Raw genomic sequence first — 12,873 nt, forward strand, 5'->3', positions numbered from 1 at the left:
AACAGAGGCAAAATGCAACTTCAAAGCAACAGCGCGGTGTGCTTGGAGATGCTGGAAGTCACTGATTTAATCAATCACAATGATATGCCTGAAGTAAGAAATTAAATCATGTGAAACCATTTGAATGATCAACTAAAAGCCTTTCCTTTAACAAACACACAGACAGACGCACAGACAGTAACATACAGAGTTTATCTTGTTAAATGTAAAGGTTTGCCAGATTCTGCAGTGCTACGTCTGCGGGACAAAGAGGAAACACAGCCAAACCCCCCCCCCAAAAAAAAAAATACTCAAGCAGCTGACTTTGCATTCATTTGGCTTTATCCTGAGACTCCATCACTGTGGCAGCCTATTAAAAATACAATAACACTAAAGGCATTAATGAGGTTTGTATTGAACTGCTGTACTCAGTCGTCAACCATGTACACACACACACACACAAACACACTGACAGAAAAATCCATCAGTAGCATTTCCTCTTTTTCCATCTTATCTCTAAATTGAGATTTGTCTTCAGTCGCTTCCTTTTCATAAGAAAGACATAAGATCCAGCACAATGTCCATAACTGTTCATGAGTGGCAGTTTAAAAAGATGAGGTGTTTGTCAGAAAGAGCGTATTTGTGAGTTAAGATGCAAAGACGCTGCACTTGGGTCACAGTGTAGAGGGTCTGGCCAAGCTCGGCTCCAGAGCGGCTGCTGCTGAGTTCACTGTTCCCAGACTACAGAACAAAACAAAGAATAACATCATTCTGTATCATCTGTTGACTTATTGACATGTAAAGACAAGAAGTTGGTTATTGAACTGACCTCTCTATAATACTGTTGTTACACTGTAGTTCCCTGACCAAAATTTCCATTTCCTCCTTTAGATGGTGCATCCTAGAACAAAAATAAATGTTATCAGGGCAACTGTCTCTATCTTGCACACACACATGCACACACACATAAAGGCACACCTGGATACCATCTGCTCCTTGTCCCTGGGTGTGATTGCAGGCTGCTGTCCTGCTCTCTTGGACTGCAGAGTGAACAGGTTTCTGTCCAGAGCCTGAGGTGGACATGTTGAGACATTACATCATCACATCACCGAGATGCTACGTGAATGACATCACTAACATAACCACTGAAAAAAATACACTCACGAATCTATCGGACAAAAAAAAAAATTAAATAAAAAAGATATGTTAGTGGAATGCTAACAAGTGTATATTAAACTGCACGTGATTGTGCATAATGTTACAGTACAATCTTCCACAGACTAAAAAGGCACAGTGACCAGTTTCGACGGGGATAAAAATGAATTGTTTACCTTATTCTGACGCTGCTCGCTCATCTCCAAGTCTGCCAACAAGCCTACGGAGAAAGAGCTGAAGTCCTGCAGTCTGGTCTGCATCTCCATTAAAACACTGCAAATACAGCAGGGACACTTTTCAGTAAGTCAAAGCTACCATCTTTACAGTGCCAGTACCTGCTTGATTGGGAAAACAATTCAAAATGGTAAATTGTTAAATTTGTTAATTAAATGTGAACACTGAAATCTGACATGACCAATTATGAATTAGAAAAGGTGTGTTGACAACTAATCTGGATACATTATTAATAGCAATCAAATGGTATTTATTTAACACAAACCTTATTCAAGGTTTTACTTACTAAATCTTCACCATAACCTTGGACAGTATATGAATTAGTAAGGCTTTAATTATTTGTTTAATTCAAAATTGGGGAATCCAAACATTTGTATCTGTTAAATAAAGAGGTTTCTTAAAATTGGTGGAAAAAAGTTTAAAAAGGAATTACAATATATTTGGAAATTTGAGAAATAATGTATTTAGTGTTGATCACACCTACCAGGTCATATATGATATTAAAATTTAAAATATACACAATGTACATATATTTCCATGTACGTTATCCACAGATCAATATGATGAAATAGTCTATTGTCTAGCTGATCAAAATTGAAAGGAAAGGCAAGATTTAGAAAGTAAAGTGTAACCAGATGTACAATCTCAATGTCACTGGGTAAACAAATGTGAAGTGGGATTAATGAAACAGACTACCAACTTAATCTGTTTTGAGAGGGACTGCTGAATAGCAATGTCCTACTGTCCTGTGTTAATCTTCTTCATGTAAGCCTCCATCATCTGTATGTGAATGGCTGTCGAACCAAACAAACAGTTATCTAACACAGGCGAAGTGACTCTGGTCCAAAGTTTACATGGTTTCTGGAGATCAAGGGCCCTTTCACACCGATCTTGTTTAGTCCAGACTTTTAAACTTTTCAGTTTGATCAGAACCAAAATTACAGGTGTGAAACCTCCCTCACACCGTGGTCCAGACCAAACTGCACCATGGTTCGGTTCATTTCTAGCGTGAAAACATTTTTTGGATGGTTCAGACTTTTGGACCAATTACAGGAAGTTCCGGCAGGCTATCGTCAGAAGTGGAAAAAGAAAAAATGAACCGCGGCAGCACATGGGGAGAGGAAGAGATCAAGTTATGAAAAGTAAACTTTGCAGGTATTTTTGGAGAGGATGAGAGAGAGAGGATATGAGAGGACAGGAGAGAAGATAAAGTAGTGCCATAAAAATATTATTATAGTGGCAACTAAATTAATCTGTTCATTCATTTTTCTAGATTAATTCAAATGGTGATAGAAGGCTACCTGCCGAATTGACGTTACGCCTTCATCACATGCACGCCCACCTACAAAACCAACAATGTCAAGTATAGGGGAACGCAGCCCACGTAGGTGATGATAACAGGATGTAGGTATGTCTTGTAAACTTCTTTAGTGCGCTTGCATAATTGCCATGTGAAACCTAACCAAACAGGATCAAATGTATACAATGTAACAAAAACATGAACCTTGGTTTGGACTTTCAGGTGTGAAAAGGCCTTAAAAAATCTGAGTTGAGAGCCTGCTCTGACCTGCTCCATGTCCTTGTTGAGGCCAAAAGCTCTTTGTATCTCTGCACACAGTCCTCTCTGAAGAGAGACTTCACTCGCTTAATGTGGGATGACAGGTGGATTCTGGGAAGGAAGAGTGACAAGCAGATTACAGGAGCTCAGAAGAACATCCTTTACTGGCTGGGTGAGCAGGACAGCGGCTGCGTGGACACATACTCACTTCTCAAACTTATGAATTTGCTCATCATTATATGCCAGCTCTGTGGTGAAAATAAGAAATGAGTTAATGTCAGTAATGTAAACATGACAATGCACAAACAGAGCAATAAATATATAGTATATTAAACAAGAGAAGCACACGTACTGCCGGTGAGTCTGTCTTTACGGTAGTGCTGATGAATTGCTGTTATCTTCTGGAGCAGCATCTCCATCTTCTGACAGCTGTAGGAGACAAGAGGTCAAACTTCAAACATCACAAACCAATGAGCCCAACCTGAAGCTGTGATTCACTGCTTTCCTGGAGTACCTTTTGTCATTGGCCAGGGTCTCTGCTAGTTTGGCCTGTTCTATGTGCAGGTGATCCAGCCGGTTCTGAAACTCTTGGATGCCAGCAGTGTATATAGGCAGGTGCTCGTGGACCTGCAGGGACAATTGCCACAGACTCTGATACCAAATAAAACTTACTAACGATGACCAGTAAACTGATCTTCATGTGTTAAATGTGCAGTGCCCCTTTAAGGAGCTATGGGATACAAATGTGAAAAAAGCAACATCCAAAGCCCCTGTCCCACCATAAGCCGGTTTCTGTGATGTGGCTCCATGACGACACTCACCTGCTGCAGCTTGTGGCTGTTATCAGCTGAACCTGAGTTTTCTGAAGGATAATGTTCTCTAAGAAACATAGATGTAACAGATTTGGAAGGAGAAAGAGAAAAAAAAAACAGCAGGAAGTTATAGGGTTGGATTATGACAATACCAGAAGTGTCAGAGACGTTTTTGTCAACAAATCTCATCAGATCTCAGAATCTATATTCATATAACAAAACCAAGTTTTAATGTTGACCAATTCAGTCTGTTGAGCCTCAAACAGAAACTATAGCAAGTGTGACATAAAAGATTCCCTTTATTAGCTTCAAAAAATGTGTGTAGATAAACTCACAGCATGTGAATCCTGTGTTCTATGCTGAGACAGGACTGCAGTCTAATGGTGATCATTGCAATACTATGCATGGCCTCTCCGCACTCCCTGCGCAGCCTCATCCTGAGGAACGATACGAGCGTGAAAGAGGGAAACATGGAGGAGAAATGGAGGGAAGAAGAGTTTGACAAGAGTCATTACATAACCACTGAGATGCATCATTCAATTCAGTGAAAAAAAAATCCTTCTTTGAGTATGTATGTCTCACATGTAGCTGTAGTATCCATGAAGTAGCTGCTCTCGATGTGTGTGCAGCAACTGTACTATCCTCAGATACTGGTGGACCACTCCCACTATTACCTACAAAGAAAAGGGGATTAAATGAGATAATGATGATGGGTAGGAGGCTTATGATACATAAAATAAAGAAAAAAAATAGTGTAACTTGGGCACTACCTTGGAGAAGTTGTAGTCTGCTACAACGTCAAACTTGCATGGGATGACAGGAGTCTCTGCTACAGAGGAGAGAAGAAACAAATACCCCAAAAATGAATATTCATATGTGTGTGTGGCTGCACATCAAAGGTTAAAGCTGCACATATTCTATATTTTATTGTCATGAAATCCCATAAAAAGACGTACATGAGTCACACCGCTGCACTGGGTGACATGTTCCTTCATTATGATGAACATGGGAACTTTTACGTTTACTTCAAGTCAATCCCACATCATCATCATCATCATCCTGTTGTGGTAAATAATCACTGGAGCACCAAATCAGCTGCTGAAAATAGTCCCCAACAGATGCACTATTTACTATTGTTTGAGTAATGTTTGCTAAAAGCTACAGCGCCCAGCTGTTCAAGTAAATACATTTCAATTTTCTAAAACTGAGAGTATATGTAACCCCTTTTCAAAGTCTTGTCTTAAAATATGCTGAAATTAAACAAAGTAAAGACGGGCTATCGAATTGTTGGTTGTGGTATTTTCATGGGATTTGTTGACAGTAATAAAAATATGGAATCATGCCAGCCTTATCCATTTATAATTGCAGCAGACATTATATGAAATATGATTAGTGTTTTTTTTTTTCTTTTTTAATTTTGTCTACATTTGGGATTGCCATAAAAATAAACCTGACTCAATACAACCAGTGGAAAACAGCTGATTCACAAAGATTCTTATTTCTTGTGTAAGTGAATGAGTTTCTGGAAAACACCTCAAATCATCATATCACAACAACATCACTTTCATATCTCCAAAGGGGAAGCAAAGAATTAAGAAGAGTAAAGCTCCAGAACTCAAAGATGTGTGTGCGTCTTTGTCTTACGTTCTCTGAATGGCAGGCTGGTGTTTGTTTCAAGCCCGTCACTGAGCAGAATAAGGGGCTGGTCAGGTGAAGTGCTCGGGAGGTTGACCACCTTCATACTGCCCTCCAGAGGAAGGTCATGGCCCAGATACAACAGATGTTGCTGCTGCACTCCTATACCAGTCTGAGCCGCCACCTCCTCGAAGAAGACTGACACACTGGGTGGATTGAGAGGAGAGAGAAAGTATTTTTGGCCATTAGATGCCTTTTTAAATTTCTGTTTTTTTAAGATCAGTGTCATCGGTATCATCTTGCACTGCTCTGCACAAATTTACTGGTGCATCCACAATGACCAGCGCAGGTGTTTGGTGCTTTTAATTTGAATATATGTTTGTGGAGATAATCAAAGTGTGATCGCAACATTTATTCATGTGCAACGATGCATGGAAAGCCGGTGGCCAACAAAATAAACACCACTAACTCTGTACTAAAAGAAAAGTAAAACTGAACATGTTTCATTATGTAATGGTTGCAATTAGTTTGTTTTACTACAGTTAATTAATAAAGTTTTTATTTAATTTTTCTGTTTAAACCTTTCCATGGTTGCATAAACAATTCAACATAAATAATAATTCTACTTCAATGATTATCCAAATAGAGATGTGTGTTTTTAAATAAAAATTGAATTTTAATCTTAATCACCTAAAATCAAATTTAACCTAATTATTTACAGTCATGATTCAGCTCACATCCCATCATGTTCCTCAAATGATCAAATACTATATATTTTCTCTATTATTAGTAACTCCATTCTTAGTTGAATGCTTATCTTACATTTGACTGTCAAAGCAGAAAGCATCCTGAACCCTTGGAAAGCAGACTATATATTACCTCTGCATAAAGGGGGTCAGCATTATCAGTTTAATCTGAAACGCCTTAACTTTATTGGATTTGATGAAAAGTCATGTAATTGGTTTGGTTATCTCAGTAATAGATCTAAAGCTGTAGTAGCTAATGGCCATAAGTCCAGTTTTATGAATGTGAACAAAGGTGTATGACAGAGCTTTATTTTAGGGCCTCTTTTATTCACAATTTTTATAAATGAATTAGGAGAAAACCTTAAGAGTAGAACTCATCTGCAAACAGATGGCGCTATTCTCTATACAACAGCGCCCTCTGCTGCTCAAATGGCACAAAACATTCATTTTGACTTCTGTGTTGTACAGCAGCAAAAATACAAACCTGCCAGGACACTGTGACTGGAAATCTGCTTCAAGTCTGTTACATGGCATGAAACGCTCACATTTTAAACAGTCCTCTAATCTGTAGACTGCTTTATTGGTGTTTCATCAGAGTAATATGTGTGACAATACGCCTGTGCACACTTACGTGTTGTAATGGTGTATATAGATACTGTGTGCCATGGCCTGTTGCAGAGCAAAGAGGTGAACTGGCTGCCGCTGCAGTATGTCTGTGGTGGCTGTGAAGAACTGATCAAAACCCCAACACCTCTCCTGATCAGCCTCAAGTATACCTGCAAGCACAGGAACCAGCTGCACCCTCAGACCCCTACAGAGAGAGAGAGAGAGAGAGAGAGAGAGAGAGACAGATGTGATTAAGTAAAAATTAACATTATTAAATAATGACTGTGCATAATCATGTTCACACACTCTTTATGAAGTGACATACTGTGAAAGTTGGCAGCTGTGAGGTAGGTGGTAGCTCCACTCTATCGGTCCGTTATCGGCTCGTTGTATTCCAGCTATGGCCCCCATAGGTTTCTCTGTGGTTATCTTGTACCTACACAACAAAACACAGAAGCCAGGATAACGGATAATGGATGGACAGTCAAAATGAATAAACAACAGGCATCAAAACTTTTTTCTCTAAGGGCAGATTCTGAGCACAGTTAAAAAGCGAAGTGGTTCTTTTATTTACACAAAAAAATGTTAACTAGTCTACTACTGACTGCAAGGTCGTATGCATACATGGTGGGCTTGTTCCTGCGGGGTCCTCCAAACGGCGCAAAGGGGAGACTCCCAGTAGCAGCGTGGTAAAATGTCACACCAATACTCCACAGGTCTACACTCACTCCATAGGACTTCTGATGAGGCTTACGTAGCACTGCACGCTCATACATGTCTGGGTGCTACATAAATACACCAACACACACACACACACACACACACACACACACACACACACACACACACACACACACACACACACACACACACACACACACACACACACACACACACACACACACACACACACACACACACACACACACAGTAAAACACAAGCAAGTCTGCAGAGGTGGATATACAGTCGTTACACCCTCATATGTTAGCAGGTAGCAGATAAGATCTATCCTTGAGTATAATCTAAGTGTCAAATGAAAGCAATGTTTTTCCCCACCCTGTATACTTTCCACAGGAACCTCTTTCTTGTTATCAGGGAAGCTCATATTAGAAATGACAGTATACAGAAATGTAACAGGGAAATGTATAACTGCTTTAATGAATAGGCTTACACATGTCCTACTTTAAGAAAGACTGTAAGTAGGTAAGTATTTATATGTACTACATATACACTTTTATGACATATAATATATTCTTATTGTTTGTTGATGTGTCAAATTGTTCTCTATATGCACCATTTCCATGTTCAGTTATTTGATATCCTCAGAACTAATATGTTCATCATTGGTCCACTAGAGGGCTTCCTAGTGTTGTTAATGCAAATTGCTCTCTAGGTATCAAGATCTGGGCTTTACATGGCTTTTCTCACAAAGTCAGTTCAACACAGTCAAGTTGTCTTTGCTGTGAAACTTTACACTGGTGATCCTCAGCAACACAGGATTTTCAAATCAAGCTGGAGTAGATTCACATGCAATGATAGGGTTCATAACAAACCACCAATCACATGCAACAGATAGAGATTTAGATCCGGATGGAGGATAAGCAATATCTCAGTGAGGAAATAGGGCTTTTATAGTAGTAAAGGTAGCATGATTTAGTAGGTTATAGCTCATAAGCAGAGTATAAAAGGAAGAAACTGAATTAGTGGAAAAAAATACAACTATAGTGATGGCACCCTTGACTGTAAAAATGGGCACAGTGGTGAAATGTATTACTAACATACATCTTTTATTATTATTGCCAAAAGAGGTTTCCCTGCAGGAAAACTGCAGATAGAGAAGGTTAACTAATGTATAATAATTTTATAACTACCCATCATTAGGACACATTGAGCACACTTTTTATTCATGCACTATTATTTAAATTTCTTTTTCATTTGACTTTGATGTCTTTATTTATCTAGGGCATTAGTTGAGGATGAATACACTCTCAGCAACGCCCCCCTCCACCGAAGCAATAAAAAGACTTTCTGTTCATGAAGTCACCTCATGTTCTTCGGGGCAGCAGTAATAGAATATGAATACAATAGTCTGTGCAAAGGTTGGCTGTAAGCTAACCTGTAGTAATGATGATATAAGAGAACTCTTGGTGCACCATATGGTGGAGACAAATCTCAAAAACACAGCTGCTGAGACATTAAAGTGGTTTATGAAAATCTAATTTGCAACAGTGGGCATCGCTTTTGTTGTTTATCACCTTCACCCTGTGAGTTATGTTTCTGTGTAAGTTGTCAGATTTTTAATTAAATTTGGAGCAAAGTTAAGGGAAATTCTACTAGCAAAGCAGCAAAGGCTTTCAAGATTTTATTTTTATTTTTTTTTTTACATCCTTTTCATGAATAATCTTATAGATTCTTCTTTTATTTTTACTATATTTAGTACATGTTATATTTGGATTAACCCCCTCAAAAAACACATTGAAAGGATTGTGCAGCTTTTGACAGTGATATGCACTCAACTACACTGTCAAAGTCACTTTACTGGAGGAAGTAATTTTTGACTGCACAGTCAAATTTATCAGTATCCGTGTTTTCTTACCAGATACTCTTCAGTCCCATAGACCGACACAAACTTCTCATCATCTTCCAGCTCTCTTGCTGCTCCAAAGTCAGTCAGCTTATAAACAGATTTGCCGTCCTCCCCGACCTGACGCATGATGTTGCCTGGTTTAATGTCCCGGTGCACGACTCCGTTTTCTCGCAGGTGGTTCATTCCCTGCACTGAAAGAGCAGAGACAGAGGAATAATTCATTTTAGGTATATGAAGTTATTGAACAAAATTAGATACACACACCCACCGACACACTGCAAAACGGTGAGAAACTCTGTTTCACGCAGGCCAAAGGCATTTTCTGGTTCCTCAAGCAGGCTGAGCAAACTTCCTCCTGAACAATATTCCATCACCAACACCTTCTGTTTAGAGGGAAGCTAGAAACAGAGAGAGGTTAAGAGGTGAGCCGCACTTCCCTATACTGCAAACATATTGGGATATATATACATATAGACACACACATACATATACACACGTTTTTTTTTTCAGTTTTTAATTTTTAATTTTGATGGACGTACTAGAGGAACAATAGAAACTAATCTGATCACAGTGTCTAAAAGTGTAAGACCAGGAGCTTAAATGCTATTCCTTGTAGATGTTAAATTATTATGGAATAAAGCTGCAGTCCTGTTTTACACAGTGATAATTACCTCATCTGACGGTGTTTTTCCCTTATCACTCCTTTTCATCGTAACCTTACCTCCTCCACAGTGTACAGCTTGACGATATTGCTGTGGTTGAGCTTCCGCAGCATTTCAAACTCTCTCATCTGGACCTCATGTGGGCGGTGATAGCTGACTATGTTAAACACCTTGACGGCCACCAGCTCACCTGACCTCTGAACACACACAAAACATACGCACATTTCTATCAGCATTGACGAATCACAGCGTCATGTCAGAATGTCACACAGGACATACATCAGCACTGGAGTCTTATCACACATCCTGGTGTTGCCTTTGAGCCAAAAAGTAGGCCATCTGAAATTGTGGTGTGGTGGTGTGATGCAGATGAGCTTGGTGTAAAGCAACTTGATAGAGTGCATTGTGATGATAAAATCATCCAGTGTGGATACCTTGTTGCGTGCCTTGTAGACACTGGCAGTCGCCCCCTGACCAAGGACATCCTGTATAGACCAGAGGTAGTTTGTTGTACTGGCTGTAATTCCTGACATACTGGAGAAAAGAGAATAATTAGCACACAGAATTAGAAAAATATTAACAGAAACAGGAAGGAGACAAGTCCTTCTTTTTCTTTGTGTTCTTTTAGAGATAACAATGGACTCAAAGGCAAAGTAGGTAGGCTAGTTAAACTACTATACATACTTACAACTTTAATTAGGAGGACAAAAATACCATGAAATACAGTGAAAAAAAGATCACAAACTCTGTTTACAATGACTAGACAAACTAAGTCCCCATAGAAATGAACAGTATGCTGTAATGATTTTCTTGAGCCACCATCACATATAAATCTCTTGACTTTCCACTTTAATAACACAACTAGCACATTCTGTTAGTGACTAACTTAACCTATAGCTTACTTAACCTAAGTGCTAGTTAAAGGTTCATTTAACCAGCTGAAATGTTAGCTGTATGTTAGCTTTTCCTGGACAGTAGCTGCAGTTAACAACTAGCAGTGTTTTAATCTAATTTAGGTGACTTTAAATCAGAAAAATTCCCTTACAAACCTTTCTGCTGAGCCTCTACTGGTTACGCAGGCTGCCGCAGCACAACAACCCGGCGTAACAATAAACGTTGGCGTTGTCAGTTACCGCACGAACAGCTCCGTGGATTTACCGTAAGTCTTTAACTTGTCACAAAAACAAAACACGCCTACATCTGAGACGTCTTCCGCAGTGACAGAAAACGTTGCATAGTTGCAGAAAGGCTGCTTTTCTGAACAGGTAAGGCCTGTTGTTGGAAATAATTACTATTTCCTTAAATGTCCTTCTAACGTGGATGAAGAGAGTTCACCAGTTTCTTTACAGGCAGCAGCTGGCAGCGCTGCTGTGCGATGGAGGAAGTGTCGGCTGCATACTGGGCGGAATATATGGCCTTAATTTGGATGGCGGAAATGCAGCGACATGTGAACTTGAACGTTTCCGTCTGTGCCAAAAGGCAACAACCATGGCTTGAAACTAAAGCCAATGCGGAAATCCCTTATAAAGCAATCAGTGTTGCCAACTATTTTCAGTGGAAAGTAGCTAAAGCCTGCAGGAAAAGTCGCTAGATGATGTCACGTGCCATTTTGCATATCTGTGACGCAATGACGTAATTACACACATACAATATTTTAAAAAATCAAAATAAAATTAAGTTAAATTAAACTAAACTGTCTATAAATACCAATATCATTAGCTATTTTCTTTCAAGCAGCTCCTCAATGTGCATCTACATCTACCTCTAATATTAAAAAACTGTTTTATGCAGGCTGTTGTATCAATTCTAACAGAAGTATCATGAATAGAGAGATGATCATGCACTGGAATACATCGGACTATTGTCACAATATTTCAGCAAATTTAATGTTACAAATTCAAAAATCCCACCTGTACAATACTATTAAAAACACGGAATGTTATTATAATCGTGGTATTTTCATATATTAAAGGTTCCCTTTACCACTGGCAACTGAAACCACATACTGATGCCTATTTTATAATAGTTTTAGAGGACTGACTGATATATATGACAAGAAAGGCAAAAGGTGCATGTGCAGCTTACACAAAAAATAAGAAATACACTGACTGGACTGTTGACCTTTGGGGGTTGTATTTTTCTCTGAGGCTGTTAAAACCTTATTGCTTTGTCATGCATCTTACAGACAGACTGGAAAACGTATACAGATTCTTATTTAAAATACCACACTGTGAAAATACTCCATTATAAGTAAAAGTCCTGCATTGAAGATATTTCTTAAGTAAAAGTACACTAATAGTAAAATGTAATCTATGTATCTATGTTTTACATAAATTACCTCTCTGTTGTAATGTCATATGTTACTGAATTCTCATTGTTAATGCATTTATGTGAAAGTAGCATTTTACTGTTGAAACTAGTTGAGATGGAGCAAATTTTAACTATTTTATGCACTGCTGGGTAGTAATCTATAAATATGCATCATATTTTATAAACTCATATGTTCCGTATGCAATCTGCAAAGTAAGCTTTAGTTACTTGTATTTACTACTAACTAAAGCTGTCCAATATGTCAAATAAATGTAGTGAAATAAAATGTACAATGTATCCCTCTGAACTGTAGTGGGGTAGAAGTATAAAATGGAAATATCCAGGTAAAGCACGAGTACCTCAAATTTGTACTTGTGTAAATGTACTTAGTTACATTCCACTCCTGCAGGCAGCCATACTTTGCTGTGAGATCCACAAGTTAAATGATTTTTCTAACTACTGTGAGTAAAATTCATGTATGTTCACGTATGATTTAGTATTTGTGTATTGACTGTCTGGTCTGTTTCTGCAGATACTGTACAGTATGTGTCTAAATGTTTGCCTGCGTGTCTGTTTTTAGTTGGCTGA

The 12,873-nt window shown here is 38.7% G+C and overlaps 1 protein-coding gene across 1 annotated transcript; it reads right to left on the reverse strand.

Moving 5' to 3' along the window:
• Positions 1-299: 299 nt before the first annotated feature.
• ikbke (inhibitor of nuclear factor kappa B kinase subunit epsilon) lies at positions 300-11,554 on the reverse strand. Its single transcript, XM_044350096.1, has 21 exons — positions 11,025-11,554; positions 10,410-10,509; positions 10,035-10,172; positions 9,582-9,711; positions 9,323-9,504; positions 7,350-7,510; positions 7,051-7,161; positions 6,751-6,930; positions 5,383-5,579; positions 4,509-4,567; positions 4,321-4,412; positions 4,074-4,175; positions 3,748-3,805; positions 3,441-3,553; positions 3,279-3,355; positions 3,135-3,174; positions 2,936-3,037; positions 1,311-1,407; positions 958-1,049; positions 809-880; positions 300-720 (listed from the first exon to the last, which is right to left on the reverse strand). The coding sequence occupies exons 2-21, from the start codon at positions 10,506-10,508 to the stop codon at positions 654-656; spliced, it is 2,169 nt and encodes a 722-aa protein (XP_044206031.1). The 5' UTR covers position 10,509; positions 11,025-11,554; the 3' UTR covers positions 300-653.
• Positions 11,555-12,873: the final 1,319 nt, after the last annotated feature.

Source organism: Thunnus albacares, chromosome 4 (assembly GCF_914725855.1).
Source record: "Thunnus albacares chromosome 4, fThuAlb1.1, whole genome shotgun sequence".
NCBI lineage: Eukaryota > Metazoa > Chordata > Actinopteri > Scombriformes > Scombridae > Thunnus > Thunnus albacares.